This window comes from Schistocerca serialis, chromosome 4, assembly GCF_023864345.2.
Source record: "Schistocerca serialis cubense isolate TAMUIC-IGC-003099 chromosome 4, iqSchSeri2.2, whole genome shotgun sequence".
Classification (NCBI taxonomy): Eukaryota; Metazoa; Arthropoda; class Insecta; order Orthoptera; family Acrididae; genus Schistocerca; species Schistocerca serialis.
The window spans coordinates 778261770-778285240 of record NC_064641.1 but is presented as its reverse complement, the minus strand read 5'-3'; the positions used below and the strand labels follow the sequence as shown (position 1 = coordinate 778285240).

Genomic DNA, 23471 nt, shown 5'->3' with positions numbered 1-23471 from the left:
GGTATTCCCACTGAAACGCAACAGCTCATTTTCATATGATTTTGAAGTTAACTGGGATTGCATGACTAAATGTTATATCATTAGGTAGGAAACATAAACATTTTGCCTTTTGAGCTCTGTAATGTAATTTTCTAAAACTTAATACTTCCATCTGTTGGTAGGAACATGTATTCAATTTGTTTTGAGCTCTGTAATGCAATTTTCAAAAACTTCATGTCAAATTACTCACTAATAATACTTCCATCTTTTGGTAGGAATATGTATTCAATTTGTTTAATTGCAATTAGAGCTTTTCATTCACATGCAATCGAGTAATAAAAGACATACCAAATACACTGTAATTACAATGCTTGAAACTTGTAACAACTCTGTTTATCATACTGTTAGCTTACAAAATAATTGACTAACATAACAATATCAAAATACCTCCTGATTACTGTAATTCATAAAACAAAACCGGATTAACAATGTAAACAAAGTGTTTATTCTGGCTGCCATATTATATATTGAAATTCTATTCACACTAAAAAATAATGTACTCATAATTGAAACAGGAAACATGATACAAATGCTTGGGATAACGTAGTTTCAGTGTAATTAATAAAAATGTAATTAGCATCATTTATTTCTATCATTTCACTTACTTTTCCATGCATTTCAGTTGTAAACACTGGATGATAACATTTTTTGTAATTATCAACTACTTCTGTAACTGTAACTAGCAAAATTACTTCATGCAACAATATATCAGTTGTCGGGAAGAATATAAAAGACCCACAAGAAATTGTGTGGGAGGCCCAGTATGATGTAAGATCTTGAGCAGCACTATGTGGCATAATAAATTATACACCTGAAGCAATAACTGACTTTTCACATCCTTTGAGAACCTTGATGCTCTCTGGTCCATTTTCACTTAAGAAACTTACAGAAAACATCAACTGCAGTGAAACGATGAAATGGAGATAAGTTCTGGGCAATATTTGTCATTTTTAATGAAGTGAGTTACACCTACCAAATTTCAAGAACATTAATTTCAACTAGTGTTGACAAAATTAATATTTCTTAAGATATTTATCCTTTGAACTATTTTCTGTCAACATCATTTATCCCCAGCAAGGTGATTACACTGCAGTGCACTGGAATGAGCTGCAACAGTGATTTAATTCAGGTCAGAGTATTAAAGTCAGCTTGTGAGTTTCAGGTATACCATAACATCAAGACTGACAGTTGATTTTATTTGGACAGTGAAATTTTGGACTGTACACTGAAACATTCTGGATCCAAAAAAGTATGAGAATGTGGAAATCAGACTGTAGAACTTTGAGTACTAGTATCTATAATCAACTTGGACAATACAACAACTGAGGTACATGACCTGCAGTTATTTAATCTTTTCTGCAATGTTATTAATTCAGCAGGCTGTGTGAAAAACTTGGTGTTTATGGAGTTTTGTTGTTTTGATTTTGTTTTGTATAATATCTTCATGCTGTGCGATGACACTAAGGTTGACAATCAGGAAGTGTAGGAGATAGAAAATCTGATACAAGATAATGAGGAGACAGTTGAAAGTAATGTTAGTGATATAGAATTTGAAGGGGAAGAAGTAGTTGCAGATTCAGACAGTATTCATTCACTGATTCAAGGTTTCAGTCATCAGGAGATAGTTGGCAATAGTGGCACTCTTCTAATAATGCTTGTGAAGCTCACTGGGGAGAATAATGCATAAACAAAGTCAGAAACTAGACAGCAAGATTGGGGAAAAACTTGAAAAACAGAATGAGAAATTAGACAAATAGTTGGATCAACAAGGGTAAAAATTAGACTGATTAGATAAAAAGCTGGAGAGTCAAGGTCAAGCACTAAAATATATTAGAAAAGATTTAGATGATGTCAAAAATAGTATCATTACACTAGGACAAGGCGACCTCTGTGCGATTGATAAGTGCCAGAATTCACATCACGCTGACGGCCTCTGTTCTGGAGAGGGCAGTGCTTCTCAGCTGATTCTTTGACCATCTATAGACACCAGTTGTGCAAGTGAAGTGCTTCAGCACTGTACTTCTACTTATGGGGTTAGCCCTGAATAACTGAAAACAACAAACGATCTACTATGGGACTTCATTGCCGTACCCTACTTGAAGAAATACTACAAAAAGACTAAACAAACAGACAGAAGATGTGCTTTGTTGGTGTTGCACATTTTCTAGCTTTTGATTGAGAGAAACTCATGCTGCAGTGTTCTTCTTTAGCACACCAGTATAGAAGCTCACAAAGAAACAGCAAAGTAAAAAATCTGTACAATTCACACATTTATTTATATATAAAAGCTGACTTCAGAATTTTCCATGTGAAACAATGTATGCAAAATTCATGTGTCATTTTGAAATTATGAATTTTTCATATTTTACTGTTCATGTCACTTCCGCATAAACTGTCATTGATTGTATCAAAATCCATTTGTATTGTGATATATTGTGAAATTTCAAACATTTGCAAGTGCCACATTAAACTCCTACTGTTACTGTCAATTCTAGGAGTAAAATTATTTGTACTCTTCTAAAAATTTTGAGGACTATAGGCCTATCCTTATCCAAAACATCTGTTCTCTAATTTCACTGTATAATTACATGATAAATATTTTCATAAGTTAATGGTATGAGTGTTTTTGGCTAACTTATTTTGTAGCAAATCAATGTTTGTGATTCAAAGTTGTAGAGTAGAAATCAATAATGGGCTAAATGACAAAAACATTTTTTTAGTTAGACCCAAAAAGCCAAGCTAAGTGCCACTGCCAACAACCTGAAAAGTGGGCTAAGCACTATGATCATTTCTAATAGTTCATACAAGGTCTGGAAGATAACATGAGTGGTATGTGTTGGCCCACTGGTGAGGCTAAAGCAGGTTAAGAGCCACAAAGCTTTCTAATGTCAACAGTGTGTGACAGAGATTATTCCCAGATTGAAAAACATATGGGGCTGGAAGAATGTCAGCGTGTCAAGTACCTAATTACCTTGTAAAACTTATGGAGAATGCGACACATAACATTCTGTTTGTGGTTACTATGCTCTAGCCTGAGGATTTTTTCATTTTAAAAAAGCAGCCAGTACACATATTAACACAATGAAAATAAATATTTACAAATACAGCTGGATTCAAGTGAAAAAAATTGCACCAAAACAAGAACAACATTTAACAAACTTGAAGACTGGAGCACCTACAAGATTTTCGAGAAATAATACATAATAAAGAACTCTGTTCAATCATCACATCAATGTAAAAACAACTTGTCAGCTGAAAAGAAAAGGGATCTGCCACAGATTCTGCTGTATTTTAAAGTAGCTAACAGAACATTTTTCATACAGTTAATCAACTAAAATTGCTTTTTGCTCTGTAAAATTAAAAGGAGGATTAGAAATAATATAATTGCAGGGTAGTGTATCTGTAAAATGTTTATTGTTAACAAAAATGATAAATGCTTGAGTTTTCTTTCATCGCCATTTACGTTGTTTTTGCTGATACCCGTACAGCATTTAGCATATTTAGCATTTTCCAGAATAAAATATTTATTTTTACTGATAAAAGGAAGAGAACTTAAAAAATTCCAGCACGTGTGAGGCTCTTATTGTAGACAATAAAAAAATGTTGTTGAGATTTTTTCATTAAAATATTAAAAAAAAGAGCTAAATACATTGGACACAGTTTTTAGGCACTTTGCCTATTATTGATTTCCACTCTAAAGTCACTGCCAAAAAATCACCCCAAATTTAATTGCATATTAACACAAATAAATGTGCATTTTTGAAAATTTTTGTAAGTTATGATTCTCCTGTGCATAATCTTATTTGGTGTTTGTGATTCAGTTATAGTAGCAGATTTCTAACTCACACATTGTATTATATCTCATTATCCCTTAAAGAAGAGTACATATTATCTACATTTATCATAAATTGACCCTATTTTCTAGTTTTATAACAGCTATAATGAACCTAAAAACATTTTTGGAAATTATTATTTTTATTAATTTTTACCACAAGTTTTTCTGTTGCCTTAATGGAAATTTTGTTTCATGCATTTGCTTTGATTCTCATAGGGAATTAGTAATCATTTTAGCACAACATATATAAAAGATAATCAGCAGGCTTATTTTGAAGTTGTTTGTTCACTGCTCTGTAATACATTGCACCAGCCAAAATGCAGCCCCACTATGAATGCTGTTCTTGAACACAGGATGAATTGGCTGACATTGATAAGCAGCTGGAAATCACCTGGACTACTGTCAAACAATTGGAAACTGCTGCAAATCAGCATGATGGAAGAGCTCCTGTGAGTGATGTACCTGTGGTACTGGTGCCAAAGGTACCTCAAGTACTATTCTCCCTTGTGGACCCCATCTCCTCTGCAGAAAGCACAGGATCTGTCATTACTTGCCCACTTGACTATGAGTGACATTTCAATGGTAGATCTAAGGGTCCTATACTGTGTGTAGGGGAACCAGGGAAGACTCAGGTTGTTTGAGGTGCTGTCTTTCACTGAAACTGAAATAGTGGGATTCACTTCACCTGTTTTGGGGAAAACTGTTTTATCCAGTGTCAAGAGGAGACAAACACAAAAGGGAAGGGGTGTATTAATACTCTGCAGTTCAAATGTATGATGAATGGTGGTACCCCTTCAACAAATGGCAGCTATGGACAAGAGTGCACTCACTGTGTACGACTGTGGGTCTCATTCAACATGCTGAAGAAGCTGTTCTGGCAGCTATTGAGGGAACAGAGTGCAAGTAACTGCAGATTACAACCCATGTTGGAACAAACAAAGCCTGTCATCTGGGCTCTGAGGTCATACTTGGATCATTCCAACGAAGGCAGAGAAGGTTGAGAAGACCAACCTTGTGCATGCGGAGATTTTTGTGTAAAATTTCTGTGTACATCAAAAGAATAGGCTAACACAAAATGGAGGTGCTGTATTTTTTGCAGTAGGCAAGAAGATCACAGCCACTGAGACAGAAATTGAAGCTGCTTGTGAGACTGTTTGGGCAAGACTCAGTATCAGGGTGGGCATAAAATGGTAACTGGATCCTTCTATTGCCCACCAGACTCATCTCCTGACATCACTGAAAATATTAGAGAAAACCTCAGTTTACATGTACATAAGTTCCTCAATCATACTGTAATCATCAGTGGAGATCTTAATTATCCAAAACCAACTTGGAAAATTACAGTTTTGCTAGTGGTGGGCATGATATGAGAACCTGTGAAAATTACTAAATGCCTTCTTTGAAACCTACCTAGGACAAATGGTTCAGAACCTTACTCATGATGGAAATATATTGGATCTAATGGCAACACATGGACCTGACCTCTTTGAGGATGTCCACATCGAAACTGGTATCAGTGATAATGATGCAGTTGTGGCAACAATGATTATCAAAGTACAAAGGACAGCTAAAACAAGCAGGAAGATATATATGTTCAGTAAATGAGAAAAAAGATTGGTAATTTCATATCTCAATGAGGAACTTGAAACTTTCAGCACAGGGCAGGAGGAAATATGGCTCAAGTAGAGGAGCTATGGCTCAAGTTTAAAATAATAGTTGACCACGCACTGGAGGACATGTGCCGAGTAGGAAAGTTCATAAGGGGAAGGACCAGCTGTGGTGTACAGTTACTGTAAAGAAACTTCTAAGAAATAGAGACTACTGCATAACAGATGTAAAACAGAACATAGGAGTATAGATAGAGATGTTGAATGAAAAATGTTTAACTGTCAAGTGACAATGCATGAAGCCTTCAATGACTACTGTAGCAGAATATTGTCAAATGATCTTTCACAAAACCCAAAGAAATTCTGGTTTTATGCAAAGGCTGTTAGTGGCACAAAATTTGATGTCCAGCCCCTAGCGAATGAGACAGGAACTGAAATTGAGGGTAGCAAAGCAAAAGCTGAAATGCTGAACTCCATTTCCAAATGTTCCTTCACAAAGAAAAACCCAGGAAAATTGCTCCAAATTAATCCTTGTACACTGAAAAGATGGGCAAAGTCAGTATTAGTATCAATGGTGTTGAGAAACAACTGAAATCTCTAAAACTGAGCACAGCTCAAGGGCCTGAAGAAATCCCTGCCATATCTGTACTGAATTTACAGCTGAGTTAGTCCCTCTTCTATTATCTATTGTAGATCTTTTGAACAGGAAACCATGCCCAGTAGATGGAAGAAAGCACAGGTCAAGCCTGTCTGCAAGAAGGGTAGTAGAAGTGTTATACAAAACTACTGTCCAATATCCTTGAGATCAGTTTGTTGTAGAATCTTAGAATATATTCTGGGCTCAAACATAATGAGGTATCTTGAACAGAATGATCTCCTCAATGCCAACCACCATGAGTCTGAAAGCATCGATCAGATGAAACCCAGCTTACACTTTTTTCGCATGACATAGTGAAAGCTTTGGATCAAGGTAGTCAGGTGCAGTATTTCTTTATTTCAAAAAAGCAACTGACTCAGTACCAAACCTAAGCTTATCATCAAAAGTTCAATCATATGAGGTATCAAGTGATATCAGTGACTGAATTGAGGAGTTTTTGGTAGGGAGGACTAACTTTGGGAATGCCCCAGGGGAGTTCATTGGGAATCTTGCTGTTCATGTTGTGTATTAATGACATTGTGGATGATATTTATAATAACATAAGACTTTTTGCAGATAGTGCAGTTGTTTATAATGATGTACAGCCTGGAAGAAGGGGGAGGGCAAGTAGTGGCTTATGGGTTGGGGAAGAGAAGAGTGCTGTCTGGCATGGCATGCAGGGACTAGAGGCTGACAGGTGCAGCATCAGGAGGTGGTGGGTGGAGGGGGGGGGGGGGAAGAGAGCAAAAAAAGGAGAAGAAAAGGAGAAGAGAGGAAAATGAGGAGTGCAGAAAAGGAGAGGAGAGGAAAAGGAGGAGAGCAGAAAAGGTGTAGAGAAGGAGAGGAGCGGAAAAGGAGAGGAATGGAAAAGGAAAGGAGTGGAAAAGGGGGAGAGGAAAGGGAGGTAGCAGGGAAGGGGAAAGGAAAGACAGGAACACTGGCAGTGGGTGGCACACAAAAAGAGAATGTGAAAGGGCAGGTTGTGATAGGTTGACGGGGTGGAATTTGTTGGATGTAGGATGTGAAGGCAGTAGGTTACTGTAGGCTGAGGCAGGGATAATTTTGGGAGCAGATAATTTGTTGTAGAGATAACTTCCATCTGCACAGTTCAGAAAAGCAGGTGGAGCAGTGGAGGATCCAGATGGCTGGAATCAAGCATACTATGTTCAGAAGCATGTTGAGCCACAGGTTGGGCCACCTTGCTTTTGGCCACAATTTGGCTGTGACCATTCATTCTATTGGACAGCTGGTTGGTAGTCATACCAACATAAAAAGCTGTGCAAAGGTTGCAGCAGGTCTGATACACAACATGGCTGGTTTCACAGGTGGCCCAGCCTTTGATGAAGTAAGATACATCTACATCTACATGCATACTCTGGAAATCACACTTAAGTGCCTGGTAGAGGGGTCGTTGAACCACCTTCACAATAATTCTCTATTATTCCAATCTCAAACAGCATGTGGGAAAAACAAGGATCTATATCTTTCTGTGTGAGCTCTGATTTCCCTTATTTTGTTATGATGATCATTTCTCCCTTTGTAGGTTGGTGTCAACAAAATATTTTTGCATTTGGAGGAGAAAGTTGGTGACTGAAATTTTGTGAGAAGATTGTGCGCAGCAGAAAATGTCTTTGTTTTAATGACGTTCATCCCAAATTCTGTATCGTGTCAGTGACACACTCTCCCCTATTTTGCTGTGACAATGACTCCAAAAGGAAGTGCTTGGTGGATGGATTGGACAGGTCTTGCACTTGAGTCCAAGGGGTTGGTGTTAGAAGTGGCTTATGGTCTAGGATGTTGTGAACGTTAGGTGGGTGATGGAACACTGCTTTAGGAGGGATGGGAAGGAACTTGGGTAGTATGTAGCTCATTTCAGGACATCATGATAAATAATCAAAGTTCTGATGCAAAACATGGTTCACTTGCACACTGGGGCTTTGTTGGATGACTTAGGGGACACTGATCTACATCTACATCTTCATTTATACTCTGCAAGCCACCGAATGGTGTGTGGTGGATGGCACCTTACATGCCACTGTGATTACCTCCCTTTTCTGTTCCAGTCGCGTATGGTTCGCAGGAAGAATGACTGCCAGAAAACCTCCATGTGCACTCAAATCTCTCTAATTTTACATTCGTGGTCTCCTCAGGAGGTATAAGTAGGGGGAAGTAATATATTCTATACTTCATCCAGAAACGCACCCCCTCGAAACCTGGACAGCAAGCTACACCGCAATGCAGAGTGCCTCTCTTGCAGAGTCTGCCACTTGAGTTTGCTAAACATCTCCGTAACGCTATCATGCTTACCAAATAACCCTGTGACGAAATGTGCCGCTTTTTGTTTGATCTTCTCTATCTCTCCTGGCCCCCCCCCCCCCCCCCCCCCCCCCCCCCCATGAACCATGAACCTTGCCGTTGGTGGGGAGGCTTGCGTGCCTCAGCGATACAGATAGCCGTACCATAGATGCAACCACAACGGAGGGGTATCTGTTGAGAGGCCAGACAAACGTGTGGTTCCTGAAGAGGGGCAGCAGCCTTTTCAGTAGTTGCAAGGGCAACAGTCTGGATGATTGACTGATCTGGCCTTGTAACAATAACCAAAATGGCCTTGCTGTGCTGGTACTGCGAACGGCTGAAAGCAAGGGGAAACTACAGCCGTAATTTTTCCCGAGGGCATGCAGCTTTACTGTATGATTAAATGATGATGGTGTCCTCTTGGGCAAATTATTCCGGAGGTGAAATAGTCCCCCATTCGGATCTCCGGGCGGCGACTACTCAAGAGAATGTCGTTATCAGGAGAAAGAAAACTGGTGTTCTACAGATCGGAGCGTGGAATGTCAGATCCCTTAATCGGGCAGGTAGGTTAGAAAATTTAAAAAGGGAAATGGATAGGTTGAAGTTAGATATAGTGGGAATTAGTGAAGTTTGGTGGCAGGAGGAACAAGACTTCTGGTCAGGTGACTACAGGGTTATAAACACAAAATCAAATAGGGTTAATGCAGGAGTAGGTTTAATAATGAATAGGAAAATAGGAATGCGGGTAAGCTACTACAAACAGCATAGTGAACGCATTATTGTGGCCAAGATAGATACGAAGCCCACACCTACTACAGTAGTACAAGTTTATATGCCAACTGGCTCTGCAGATGACGAAGAAATTGAAGAAATGTATGCTGAAATAAAAGAAATTATTCAGATTGTGAAGGGAGACGAAAATTTAATAGTCATGGGTGACTGGAGTGTAGGAAAAGGGAGAGAAGGAAACATAGTAGGTGAATATGGATAAGAAATGAAAGAGGAACCCGTCTGGTAGAATTTTGCACAGAGCACAACATAATCATAACTAACACTTGGTTTAAGAATCATGAAAGAAGGTTGTATACATGGAAGAACCCTGGAGATACTAAAAGGTATCAGATAGATCATATAATGGTAAGACAGAGATTTAGGAACCAGGTTTTAAATTGTAAGACATTTCCAGGGGCAGATGTGGACTCTGACCACAATCTATTGGTTATGACCTGTAGATTAAAACTGAAGAAACTGCAAAAAGGTGGGAATTTAAGGAGATGGGACCTGGATAAACTGAAAGAACCAGAGGTTGTACAGAGTTTCATGGAGAGCATAATGGAACAATTGACAGGAATGGGGGAATGAAATACAGTAGAAGAAGAATGGGTAGCTTTGAGGGATGAAGTAGCGAAGGCAGCAGAGGATCAAGTAGGTAAAAGGACGAGGGCCAGTAGAAATCCTTGGGCAACAGAAGAAATATTGAATTTAATTGATGAAAGGAGAAAATATAAAAATGCAGTAAATGTAGCAGGCAAAAAGGAATACAAACGTCTCAAAAATGAGATCGACAGGAAGTGCAAAATGGCTAAGTAGGGATGGCTAGAGGACAAATGTAAGGATGTAGAGGCCTATCTCACTAGGGGTAAGATAGATACTGCCTATAGGAAAATTAAAGAGACCTTTGGAGATAAGAGAACGACTTGTATGAATATCAAGAGCTCAGATGGAAACCCAGTTCTAAGCAAAGAAGGGAAAGCAGAAAGGTGGAAGGAGTATATAGAGGGTCTATACAAGGGTGATGTACTTGAGGACAATATTATGGAAATGGAAGAGGATGTAGATGAAGATGAAATGGGAGATATGATACTGCGTGTAGAGTTTGACAGAGCACTGAAAGACCTAAGTCGAAACAAGGCCCCCGGAGTAGACAACATTCCATTGGAACTACTGACGGCCTTGGGAGAGCCAGTCCTGACAAAACTCTACCATCTGGTGAGCAAGATGTATGAAACAGGCGAAATACCCTCAGACTTCAAGAAGAATATAATAATTCCAATCCCAAAGAAAGCGGGTGTTGACAGATGTGAAAATTACCGAACTATCAGTTTAATAAGTCACAGCTGCAAAATACTAACACGAATTCTTTACAGACGAATGGAAAAACTAGTAGAAGCCAACCTCGGGGAAGATCAGTTTGGATTCTGTAGAAACACTGGAACACATGAGGCAATACTGACCTTACGACTTATCTTAGAAGAAAGATTAAGGAAAGGCAAACCTACGTTTCTAGCATTTGTAGACTTAGAGAAAGCTTTTGACAATGTTGACTGGAATACTCTCTTTCAAATTCTAAAGGTGGCAGGAGTAAAATACAGGGAGCGAAAGGCTATTTACAATTTGTACAGTAACCAGATGGCAGTTATAAGAGTCAAGGGACATGAAAGGGAAGCAGTGGTTGGGAAGGGAGTAAGACAGGGTTGTAGCCTCTCCCCGATGTTGTTCAATCTGTATATTGAGCAAGCAGTAAAGGAAACAAAAGAAAAATTCGGAGTGGGTATTAAAATTCATGGAGAAGAAATAAAAACTTTGAGGTTCACCGATGACATTGTAATTCTGTCAGAGACAGCAAAGGACTTGGAAGAGCAGTTGAATGGAATGGACAGTGTCTTGAAAGGAGGATATAAGATGAACATCAACAAAAGCAAAACAAGGATAATGGAATGTAGTCTAATTAAGACGGGTGATGCTGAGGGAATTAGATTAGGAAATGAGGCACTTAAAGTAGTAAAGGAGTTTTGCTATTTGGGGAGCAAAATAACTGATGATGGTCGAAGTAGAGAGGATATAAAATGTAGGCTGGCAATGGCAAGGAAAGCGTTTCTGAAGAAGAGAAATTTGTTGACATCCCGTATTGATTTAAGTGTCAGGAAGTCATTTCTGAAAGTATTCGTATGGAGTGTAGCCACGTATGGAAGTGAAACATGGACGATAAATAGTTTGGACAAGAAGAGAATAGAAGCTTTTGAAATGTGGTGCTACAGAAGAATGCTGAAGATTAGATGGGTAGATCACATAACTAATGAGGAAGTATTGAATAGGATTGGGGAGAAGAGAAGTTTGTGGCACAACTTGACCAGAAGAAGGGATCGGTTGGTAGGACATGTTCCGAGGCATCAAGGGACCACCAATTTAGTATTGGAGGGTAGCGTGGAGGGTAAAAATCGTAGAGGGAGACCAAGAGATGAATACACTAAGCAGATTCAGAAGGATGTAGGTTGCAGTAGGTACAGGGAGATGAAAAAGCTTGCACAGGACAGAGTAGCATGGAGAGCTGCATCAAACCAGTCTCAGGACTGAAGACCACAACAACAACAACAACAACAACATCTCTCCTGTCAACCCGACCTGGTATGGATCCCACACTGATGAGCAATACTCAAGTATAGGTCGAATGAGTGTTTTGTAAGCCACCTCCTTTGTTGAGAAGGAACTGCAGTGCAGTCTTCCTCTGTGGAAGGAACTTTTGACACTGTCTACTAGGTCATTTATACATATTGTGAAAAGCAATGGTCCCATAACACTCCCCTGTGGCATGCCAGAGGTTACTTTAATGTCTGTAGACGTCTCTCCATTGATAACAACATGCTGTGTTCTGTTTGCTATAAACTCTTCAGTCCAGCCACACAGCTGGTCTGACATTCCGTAGGCTCTTACTGTGTTTATCAGGCGACAGTACAGAACTGTATCAAATGCCTTCCGGAAGTCAAGGAAAATAGCATCTACCTGGGAGCCTGTATCTAATATTTTCTGGGTCTCATGAACAAATAAAGTGAGCTGGGTCTCACACGATCGCTGTTTCTGGAATCCATGTTGATTCCTACAGAGTAGATTCTGGGTTTTCAGAAACGACATGATACGTGAGCAAAAAACATGTTCTAAAATTCTACAACAGATCGACGTCAGAGATATAGGTTTATAGTTTTGCGCATCTGCTCGATGACCCGTGTTGAAGACTGGGACTACCTGTGCTCTTTTCCAATCATTTGGAACCTTCCGTTCCTCTAGAGACTTAAGGTACACGGCTGTTAGAAGGGGGGCAAGTTCTTTCGCGTACTCTGTGTAGAGTTGAATTGGTATCCCGTCAGGAACAGTGGACTTTCCTCTGTTGAGTGATTCTAGTTGTTTTTCTATTCCTTGGACACTTATTTTGATGTCAGCCATTTTTTCGTTTGTGCGAGGATTTAGAGAAGGAACTGCAGTGCGGTCTTCCGCTGTGAAACAGCTTTGGAAAAAGGTGTTTAGTATTTCAGCTTTATGCATGCCATCCTCTGTTTCAATCCATCATCATCCCGGAGTGTCTGGATATGTTGTTTCGAGACACTTACTGATTTAACGTAAGAGCAGAACTTCCTAGGATTTTCTGTCAAGTCGGTACATAGAATTTTACTTTCGAATTCACTGAACGCTTCATGCATAGCCCTCCTTACGCTAACTTTGACATTGTTTAGCTTCTGTTTGTCTGAGATGTTTTGGCTGCGTTTAAACTTGCAGTGAAGCTCTCTTTGCTTTCGCAGTAGTTTCCTAGCTTTGTTGTTGAACCATGGTGGGTTTTTCCCATCCCTCACAGTTTTACTCGGCACGTACCTGTCTAAAATGTATTTTACGATTGCCTTGAACTTTTTCCATAAACACTCAACATTGTCAGTGTCGGAACAGAAATTTTCTTTTTGATCTGTTAGGTAGTCTGAAATCTACCTTCTATTACTCTTGCTAAACAGATAAACCTTCCTCCCTTTTTTTATATTCCTATTAACTTCCATATTCAGGGATGCTGCAATGGCCTTATGATCACTGATTCCCTGTTCTGCGCATACAGAGTCGAAAAGTTTGGGTCTGTTTGTTATCAGTAGGTCCAAGATGTTATCTCCATGAGTCGGTTCTCTGTTTAATTGCTCAAGGTAATTTTCGGATAGTGCACTCAGTATGTCACTTGATGCTCTGTCCCTACCACCCGTCCTAAACATCTGAGTGTCCCAGTCTGTATCTGGTAAATTGAAATCTCCACCTAAGACTATAACATGCTGAGAAAATTTGAAATGTATTCCAAATTTTCTCTCAGTTGTTCTGCCACTAATGCTGCTGAGTCGGGAGAGGTCGGTAAAAGGAGCCAATTATTAACCTAGCTTCGTTGTTGAGTGTAACCTCCACCCATAATAATTCACAGGAACTATCCACTTCTATTTCACTACAGGATAAACTACTACTAACAGTGACAAACACACCACCACTGGTTGCATGCAATCTATCCTTTCTAAACACCGTCTGTGCCTTTGTAAAAATTTCAACAGAATTTATCTCTGCCTTCAGCCAGCTTTCCATACCTATAACAATTTCAGCTTTGGTGCTTTCTATCAGCGCTTGAAGTTCTGGTTTTTTACCAATGCAACTTCGACAGTTTACAATTACAATACCAATTGCTGCTTGGTCCCCACATGTCCTGATTTTGCCCCACACCCTTTGAGGCTGTTGCCTTTTCTGTAATTGCCCAAGGCCATCTAACCTGAAAAACTGCCCAGTCCACGCCACACAACTCCTGTTACCCATGTAGCCACCTGCTGTGTGTAGTGGACTCCTGACCTATCCCGCAGAACCCGAAACCCCACAACCCTATGGCGCAAGTCGAAGAATCTACAGCCCACATGGTCGCAGAACCGTCTCAGCCACTGATTCAGACCCTCCACTTGGCTTTGTACCAAAGGTGCACAGTCAGTCGTGTCGACGATGCTGCAGATGGTGAGCTCTGCTTTCATCCCGCTAGTGAGACTGGCAGTCTTCACGAAATCAGACAGCCACCGGAAGCCAGAGAGGATTTCCTCCAATCCATAGCGACACACATCATTGGTGCCACATGAGAGAACACCTGCAGATGGGTGCACTCTGAACCATTCATGGCATCCAGAAGGACCCTTTCCACTTCTGGAATGACTCCTCCAGTATGCACACGGAGTGCACATTGGTTGTCTTCCCCTCCCTTGCAGTCATATCCCTAAGGGGCCCCATTACGCGCCTGACGTTGGAGCTCCCAACTAGCAGTAAGCCCACCCTCTGCAACCGCCCAGATCTTGCAGACTGAGGGGCAACCTCTGATTTTTAGCTGGTTCTTGGGGTGTTGTGAGGATTGAGAGTATGTGGGGAAATGGCACAGGAAACCTGTTTGTGGACTATGTCTGATGAGTAGTGCCTGCCTGTGAAGGCCTTGTTGAGACCTTCAGCATCCAAGAAGCAATGAGAAGATCGATAGTAAGTGCTGGAGCAAGCAAACCTATCAGGAGAGAGGACAAAGAAAAACTTGCAAGAAATGCACTGTCAATGCTCTCTTGACTGCCAGTATTTAGATTACCACCGTGGACCAGAGGCCCAGTCAGTCATCAATTACAGGCCCAGTCTGAGTCACAGTCTCTAGCTCAGAGTCAGTCAGTACCTAGTGACCAGAGTAGCATACATAGTGAGACTTGTACTTCACCAGCAGTGAGGCTAATGTGGACTATTATGGAAGAGCTCTGTTAATAGAGTGCAGATGTATTGTATAACAAGGATACCAGCCACCAAACAACATCCTCTCCCTGTTTCCCATGGCACAAGACTCTACAGTGGCAATGACAACATAAAACCACCAATGGGTGGCAAGGATTTATGGGAGGGTCTTTGATGTGAAAGGGATGGCAGCTGTTAAAATGTAGGTACTGTTGGCGGTTTGTGGGTTTAATGTGGACAGAGGTGTTGATGGAGCCATCAGAGAGGAGGAGATCAACATCTAGGAAGGTGATATGCTTGGTTGTTGTGGAGGATCAGGTGAAGTGGATGGGAGAGGAGGTGTTGAGGTTGTGGAAGAATGAGATTAGAATGCCTTGGCCATGAGTCCAGATCATATCATCAGTGAATCTGAACCACATAAGAGGTTTGTGGTTCTGGGAGGCAAGGAATGTTTCCTCTAGATGGCACATAAACAGGTTGGCATAGAAGGGTGCCATGCAGGTGCCATGCTGTGCCACAGATTTGTTTGTATACCTTCCCTTCAAAGGGGAAGTAGTTATGTGTTGAGAGTGAGGAAAGAGGTAATGTGTTTTGAGTCTGAAGGATGTCAGAAGAGGTAGTGTTCAATTGCAGCAAGACCATGGGAATGAGGGATGTTGGTGTATGGGGAAGTGACATCAACATTGGCCAGTAGGGAACCAGGAGGTAAAGAGGTGGGGATGGTGGAGAGATGGTGAAGGATGTGGTTAGTATCTTTGATGTGGGAGACTAGATTATGGACAGTTGATTAGGAGTGGTGGTCAATGTGAGCCAAAATCCTTTCCTTGGGAGCACAATAACCAGCTACAATGGGGTATTGAGGGTTGTGTATTTTACGTTTTATTTTCCTCACCTTTCTGTGCCACATGAAGTCCCATACCTCACTCATTCCTTTCTTCCCACATTTTTGTGCACTTTTTACGTATCTGTGCATATTTTTACGTATTTTTGCATATTTGTTCGTGTTTTTGTCTATCTGTACATGTCTTTGCATGCCTATAAGTATTTTTATGCGTATTTTTCTGTTATCCAGGTCTCCTCAACCACTCAATGCCCTTATTTACCCATTTCCTACTTCATTTCCCATTTGCCCAAAGCCATCCCTGTCACAATGGACCCCTGCTCTATTCTTCTGTACCATTTCAGAAAAGTATCTCTTTCCTTGGCTAAAACCCTGTTCCACATCCTGTTCCTTAAATCCCCTCCAATGGCCTAACCACAAAAATTCCTTTTCCTGGATCCCACCCCATCTTTCACAATGATCCCCACCTTTTAAGATTCCACTAGTCCCTGTCTCTCACAAACTTGGTACTGCAAAAACATATTGTCATGGCACAGGTGTCCCAGAACCAACTCTGCTCCCTCTGCAAGATATCACTGCTGTGCAATCTCTATTACATACATCACATTTCTGAAATTCAATCCCTTGCTCTCCGGAACTTGGAAGAGCATTCCAGACACCACTTCCATAAGTTATCCAACCTGCTGCCACCCTACTGCCACCCTGGGGCACCACTATCAAATGCCTAACCTACTCACAGTACTCTGCCTCGTCAATCCATCATAGCACTTAGATGTTCAACTTGTCACATCCCCAAAACTCCCTACCAACATTCCAAATCCAAAGCCCATACAATCCTGGAACACTGTTGTTAAATTTTCTACCAAAATCCTCAGCACCACAAAAGTTTCAGTCCTACACAAAGGCCTCACCTTTAACCCTTAACTTTGTGGATTGCCTGCAAAAGTTTTGTCCACTGGGGGCTGTAAATACTTTTTGTATGGGGGGGAGTGTACTGAAATGTAACAGCTCATTTTTCATATGATTTTGAAGCTCATTTTGATTGCATGATTAACCATTACATCATTAGGTTAGACAAATGTAAGTAATTTCGCCTGTTGAACTCTTTAACATATTTTTCAACAACTTCATTTCAAAGTACTCATTAATATTACTTCCATCCATTGGTAGGAGCATATATTGCCAATTTGTTTAACTATAATCAGAACTTTTCATTTACAAACAACTGACTAACAAAAGAGATACCAAATATACTGTAATTATAATGTTTGAAACCTATAACAACTCTGTTTATCATAGTGTCAAGTTCTATGCTATTGGCTGTGAAAGATAACAGCTAGTTCCTTTCCACTTCTTTAAAATTTGTTATGAACAGATTCCCTCTCACATTAAATAATAGAACAGCTAATAACATGTCAACAGCAATCCTAAGCATAACCAGATATCAGCAACATGAGTAATGCTATACTTTGGGAACTGTTATGATTGAATAAACCTGTACTATGTATTCTTTATGCCTCAAGTAGACATTGTAATTGGTAGGAATGTTTGAAACCATAGTCTTTTCTTAAAATCACTAAAATACAACTGTGATCATTGTCTATGACACATGTTTTAAATCTGATATTATTTGAAAGTAAAGAACAGAATCAAGTTAAAATAATAGTCTTATTATGTAATTGCAAAGCATTATCCTGTCTGTAAGGCTCATTTTCAAAAGACTGTTATTACTGAAATGTAGTAAATTTTTATTAAAGCTAGGAAACAAACTAGGGATATTATATTTGATATTTTATGAACTATCAACTTAAATGTAATATGTGTTTTTATATTTACATGTCTGAGTCTTTTCATTGTGAATGTAATGAAATTCATGTACTATGTAATGTCCTTTTATTTTAGGATTCATGCAGTGTCATTCACTGTTCTGATATCTGTCAAAATTCATTGTATTTATCTAATTTTCTGATTTTAATTATCACTTCATTGCAGCAAAGTGTATATAAGGCCCATGCAGAACCACTGTTGTGCACCCAATCTTGCTCAAAGTTTTGAGGTGGCCTCTGTGCCAATCTGTTTTGTAATTGTGTAATTGATTCTTAAAGGAACACACTATGCCACCTTTTACAGTTGTACAATAGCGTGTCTCATTGCTGGAAATATTTCAAACACAGAAATAAACAATGTTGAAACTCAAAATTACATGTGGCACAAATTAATCTGGGCATTACTACCCACTCGGTCAGTCTTTGTTATACCAGGACTTCAACTTATTTCTTTTCTACAGCAACAGCAACAAATCAACTCTGTGAAGTGGATAAGTTCAGCATTTTATCCCAGCTAAAAGAGGAAACTATTCAGCTAACATGTTGTTGTTGTTGTGGTCTTCAGTCCTAAGACCGGTTTGATGCAGCTCTCCATGTTACTCTATCCTGTGCAAGCTTCTTCATCTCCCAGTACTTACTGCAACCTACATCCTTCTGAATCTGCTTAATGTATTCATCTCTTGGTCTCCTTCTACGATTTTTACCCTCCACGCTGCCCTCCAATGCTAAATTTGTGATCACTTGATGCCTCAGAACATGTCCTACCAACTGGTCCCTCCTTCTTGTAAAGTTGTGCCACAAACTTCTCTTCTCTACAATTCTATTCAATACCTCCTCATTAGTTATGAGATCTACTCATCTAATCTTCAGCATTCTTCTGTAGCACCACATTTCAAAAGCTTCTAGTCTCTTCTTGTCCAAAATATTTATTGTCCATGTTTCACTTCCATACATGGCTACACACCATACAAATACTTTCAGAAACGACTTCCTGACACTTAAATCTATACTCAATGTTAACAAATTTCTCTTCTTCAGAAATGCTTTCCTTGTCATTGCCCGTCTACATTTTATATCCTCTTTACTTCAACATTCATTAGTTATTTTGCTCCCCAAATAGCAAAACTCCTTTACTACTTTAAGTGTCTCATTTCCTAATCTAATTCCCTCAGCATGACCCGACTTAATTAGATTACATTCCATTATCCACATTTTGCTTTTGTTGATGTTCATCTTATATCCTCCTTTCAAGACACTGTCCATTCCGTTCAACTGCTCTTCCAAGTCCTTTGCTGTCTCTGACAGAATTACAATGTCATTGGCAAACCTCAAAGCTTTTATTTCTTCTCCATGGATTTTAATACCTACTCTGAATTTTTCTTTTGTTTCCTTTACTGCTTGCTCAATATACAGATTGAATAACACTGGGGAGAGGCTACAACCCTGTTTCACTCCCTTCCCAACCGCTGCTTCCCTTTCATGTCCCTCAACTCTTATAACTGCCATCTGGTTTCTGTACAAATTGTAAATAGCCTTTCGCTCCCTGTATTTTACTCCTGCCACCTTTAGAATTTGAAAGAGAGTATTCCAGTCAACATTGTCAAAAGCTTTCTCTAAGTCTACAAATGCTAGAAACATAGGTTTGCCTTTCCTTAATCTTTCTTCTAAGATAAGTCGTAGGGTCAGTATTGCCTCACATGTCCCAATATTTGTACGGAATCCAAACTGATCTTCCCCAAGTTTGGCTTCTACTAGTTTTTCCATTCGTCTGTAAAGAATTTGCGTTAGTATTTTGCAGCTGTGGCTTATTAAACTGATTGTTCAGTAATTTTCACATCTGTCAGCACCTGCTTTCTTTGGGATTGGAATTATTATATTCTTCTTGAAGTCTGAGGGTATTTCGCCTGTTTCATACATCTTGCTCACCAGATGGTAGAGTTTTGTCAGGACTGGTTCTCCCAAGGCCGTCAGTAGTTCTAAAGGAATGTTGCCTACTCCCGGGGCCTTCTTTCAACTCAGGTCTTTCAGTGCTCTGTCAAACTCTTCACACAGTATCGTATCTCCCATTTCATCTTCATCTATATTCTCTTCCATTTCCATAATATTGTCCTCAAGTAAGTCACCCTTGTATAGACCCCCTATATACTCCTTCCACCTTTCTGCTTTCCCTTCTTTGCTTAGAACTGGGTTTCCATCTGAGCTCTTGATATTCATACAAGTCGTTCTCTTTTCTCCAAAGGTCTCTTTAATTTTCCTGTAGGCAGTATCTATCTTACCCCTAGTGAGATAAGCCTCTACATCCTTACATTTGTCCTCTAGCTATCCCTACTTAGCCATTTTGCACTTCCTGTCGATCTCATGTTTGAGACGTTTGTATTCCTTTTTGCCTACTTCATTTACTACATTTTTATATTTTCGCCTTTCATCAATTAAATTTAATATTTCTTCTGTTAGCCAAGGATTTCTACTAGCCCTAGTCTTTTTACCTACTTGATCCTCTGCTGCCTTCACTACTTCATCCCTCAGAGCTACCCATTATTCTTCTACTGTATTTTTTTCCCCCATTTCTGTCAATTGTTCCATTATGCTCTCCCTGAAACTCTGTACAACCTCTGGTTTTATCAGTTTGTCCAGGTCCCATCTCCTTAAATTCCCACCTTTTTACAGTTTCTTCAGTTTTAATCTACAGCTCATAACCAATAGATTGTGGTCAGAGCCACATCTGCCCCTGGGAATGTCTTACAATTTAAAACCTGGTTCCTAAATCTCTGTCTTACCATTATATAATCTATCTGATACCTTTTAGTATCTCCAGGATTCTTCCATGTGTACAACCTTCTTTTATGATTGTTAAACCAAATGTTAGCTATGATTAAGTTATGCTCTGTTCAAAATTCTACCAGACGGGTTCCTCTTTCATTTCTTTCCCCCAATCCATATTCACCTACTATGTTTCCTTCTCTCCCTTTTCCTACTCTCGCTAACATATAACAACATCTAATTACCTTATAATTACTGTAATTTATGAAACAAAAGTAGATTAACAACATAAACAAATTGTTTATTTGGACTGTTGTATTGCATATTGAAATCCTGTTCATGCTATAAAGTAATGTACTCATATTATAAGCTTGAAACATGGTAGCAATACCTGAGATAATGTAGTTTCAGTGTAATTAACTAAAATGTAATTAACATTGTTTGTTTGTATCATTTCACTTACTCTTCCATGAAAAGAAAAGATAAGTAATCATCTTTGTGTCACATTCCTTGCATTTCAATTGTAACCATTGTTTGACAACATTTTTTGTAATTATCAACAACTTACGCAACTGAACCAGTCAGTTTGAAAGGTCTATATGTCCATCCCCACAACTTTTCCATTTTACCTTAAAATCTGGGAGTATTTGAAGAAATGGGCATTCACTGTGAAAAGGCTATGTCCTGCTCACTCCTTTGTGGCTGATGCCAAGAGTCATGTTTCACCTTCCATGGAAAAGAGCCATATCTCCTGTGGTTTGGCTTTTTGAAGTCACCAGTTGTTAGGTCACATGTTGACCACTGAAGCGCTGCGTGCCTAGCATAAGCTTGCTTAGACAACTGACAGTGCTTCCTTGTAGGGTTATGTCATACTATTGTTTACAATGAGTGAAAGTGATAGTGTCAGTAATTGTGAGTGTTTAAAGAGAAGGAAAAAGGGTAGTTTGAGTAAACGTGATAGAGTAAAAAGAGCAAAAGTCCAAGGGGAACAGGATGTGAACTATGGTGAGAATGTCATAGCAGTACGGAAAATGGGACCTCAATGCAGGTGGGTGTGGTATCTGATGTTGAGCCTAGAACACAATAACTATACCTTATGTGATATCTTACTGACATAATGAGCAATACTCATAGAAATCCTATCTTAATAAGCCTACACCCATGCCTTGAAAAATGGGCTATTTGATCACATGTTGATTGATTGTGTTGGTGTCTTCAGGTGCCCAAGAAAGTGTTTCACGACTGTGACAGAGGAACTGCAAATGCAAACATTTACCCATATGAATAGTTTTGCTGATAAAGATACTCAAGATGGTTATTTACAAGGTCTAAGGACCATGAAATAGGTCACATATTGGTTTGGCACACAATTTTATGGTCACATTATGTTACATATCCTACACTGTAGTCTGAATACAGCAAAGACATTTTACACTTTGGTTTGCAATCAAAACAGTTTTTTCTTTCTCCTGAAAATTTTATTTTGGTGGATACATGGCCTTATCAAAATTACTGATTCAATTGTAATTAGTTCATTTGCTATGTACTAAAATCTACCAGTTGTTAGCAAGATCCTCAAAAAATCATTTTGGATTCCAGTATGGTGTACCATGGTGTTCCTTGGCCTGTTTTCATTTAAGAAACTTACAGGAAACATCAACTGCAGTGAAGCAATGAAATAGCAATAAGTTCTGGTCAATGTTTAATATTTTGAACAAACTGGATTACACCCATCAAATGTCAAGAACATTTATTCCAGATACCATTGAGAAAAGTGATATTTCATAAAGACATTTACTACGAATTATTTTCTGTTGACATCATTAATCCCCAGAAAGGCGGTTACACCACACCATTGATGTCTATTTTTTGTATTGGGAGTTTATTTTGTATGAAACTGCATAATCCATGTCTTTGTAATGTTAGAACTTAAAGGTGTTTATTGTAAACCAGATGGATGTTGGTCCTTTGATCATCTGGACTGTATCTCGCACAGCTGAGTTTGAACCCTGTGTTGGTACTCCCATGTCATCAGTGTTATCTATAAAATCAAAAGCTGAAACAAACTCTGTGACTGTTATGCAGATCGTTCTCTCTGACAATTTCTTCCTTTAATGGACATATCTATACATCTCACTGCTTGTGTTATGCTACTCATATTGGTTGAGAGTGGACGTGTGTTTCAAATGCAGTGAGCTCCCATTACTTCAAGAATTCTATTGGATTCATCGATATGAGAAAAGCCAACTATACAAAAATCAGTTTTGGAATAGTTTCTTAAAGTCATACAAATGGCATTTATGTACGGAAAGAAAAAGAAAGGACCCAGTAAAGTAATCCATGGGAGCTCATACTTTATGTTCTTCAGTTTGAGCTTGGCTGTATTCATGTGATGTATTTTGACAATATGGTCTCTGCTTTTTGTTATGAAGATAAGGACTGTCATAACATTTTAGTTTTTCAAGTATATTTTAATGTTTTACACAATCGAATGTCTTGGCACATTCACAGAAAATACCTTCAGTATAATAGCTCAGTATCTTCAATTTCTGTACTGCTACAGATAAAAGTTTGTGAAAATTTTGTTCTTACCCAGGATTGAGATTTACTTGTGTTTTCATACGCTGTACATCAGAGTTAAATGGAGCTTGAGCTGGAGTTGATGGTGCAATGCAGCTTTTCAGGTAGTACTTCTGAGGTGATGGGACCACTGGATACTTTATCTTGAACCTAGGTGCTTTTCTGGCTCCTGGGCCAACTCCATATATACTCATAGGCTGTAATCAAATTAAGTATTTATTTATTACTGAAAGTATGCTAGTAGTTCAAGAGGAACAATAAATATTTTATGAAGACTTGTACGCAAAATTCTGAGTAAAACTGTGTTAAATACATGTCTAGTTTTTATTCCGTGAAGATAAGTTAATCAAAATAAAAACACACAGTGTTTGAATGAAAAGGGGTGGTAGTTTCAAGCTGTGTTGATGATAACACAAAAATTTCAATAAATCACAAAAATTTCAATAAATTCCACAACTCTTTATAAATGCTAATATCACTTTTCTTTATCAGTTTTGTAATGACAGTGCTCTTCTTACCA

The 23471-nt window shown here is 39.1% G+C and overlaps 1 protein-coding gene across 2 annotated transcripts in view; it reads right to left on the bottom strand.

Annotated features, from left to right (window-relative positions):
• The window catches only part of LOC126474944 (uncharacterized), a 56668-nt gene that overhangs the window by 23086 nt on the left and 10111 nt on the right, over window positions 1-23471 (bottom strand). For both annotated transcript variants that reach the window (XM_050102463.1, XM_050102464.1), the window contains one exon: window positions 22964-23148. In XM_050102463.1, coding sequence (XP_049958420.1) covers window positions 22964-23148 — 185 coding nt within the window. The remainder of the gene's footprint in view (window positions 1-22963; window positions 23149-23471) is intronic.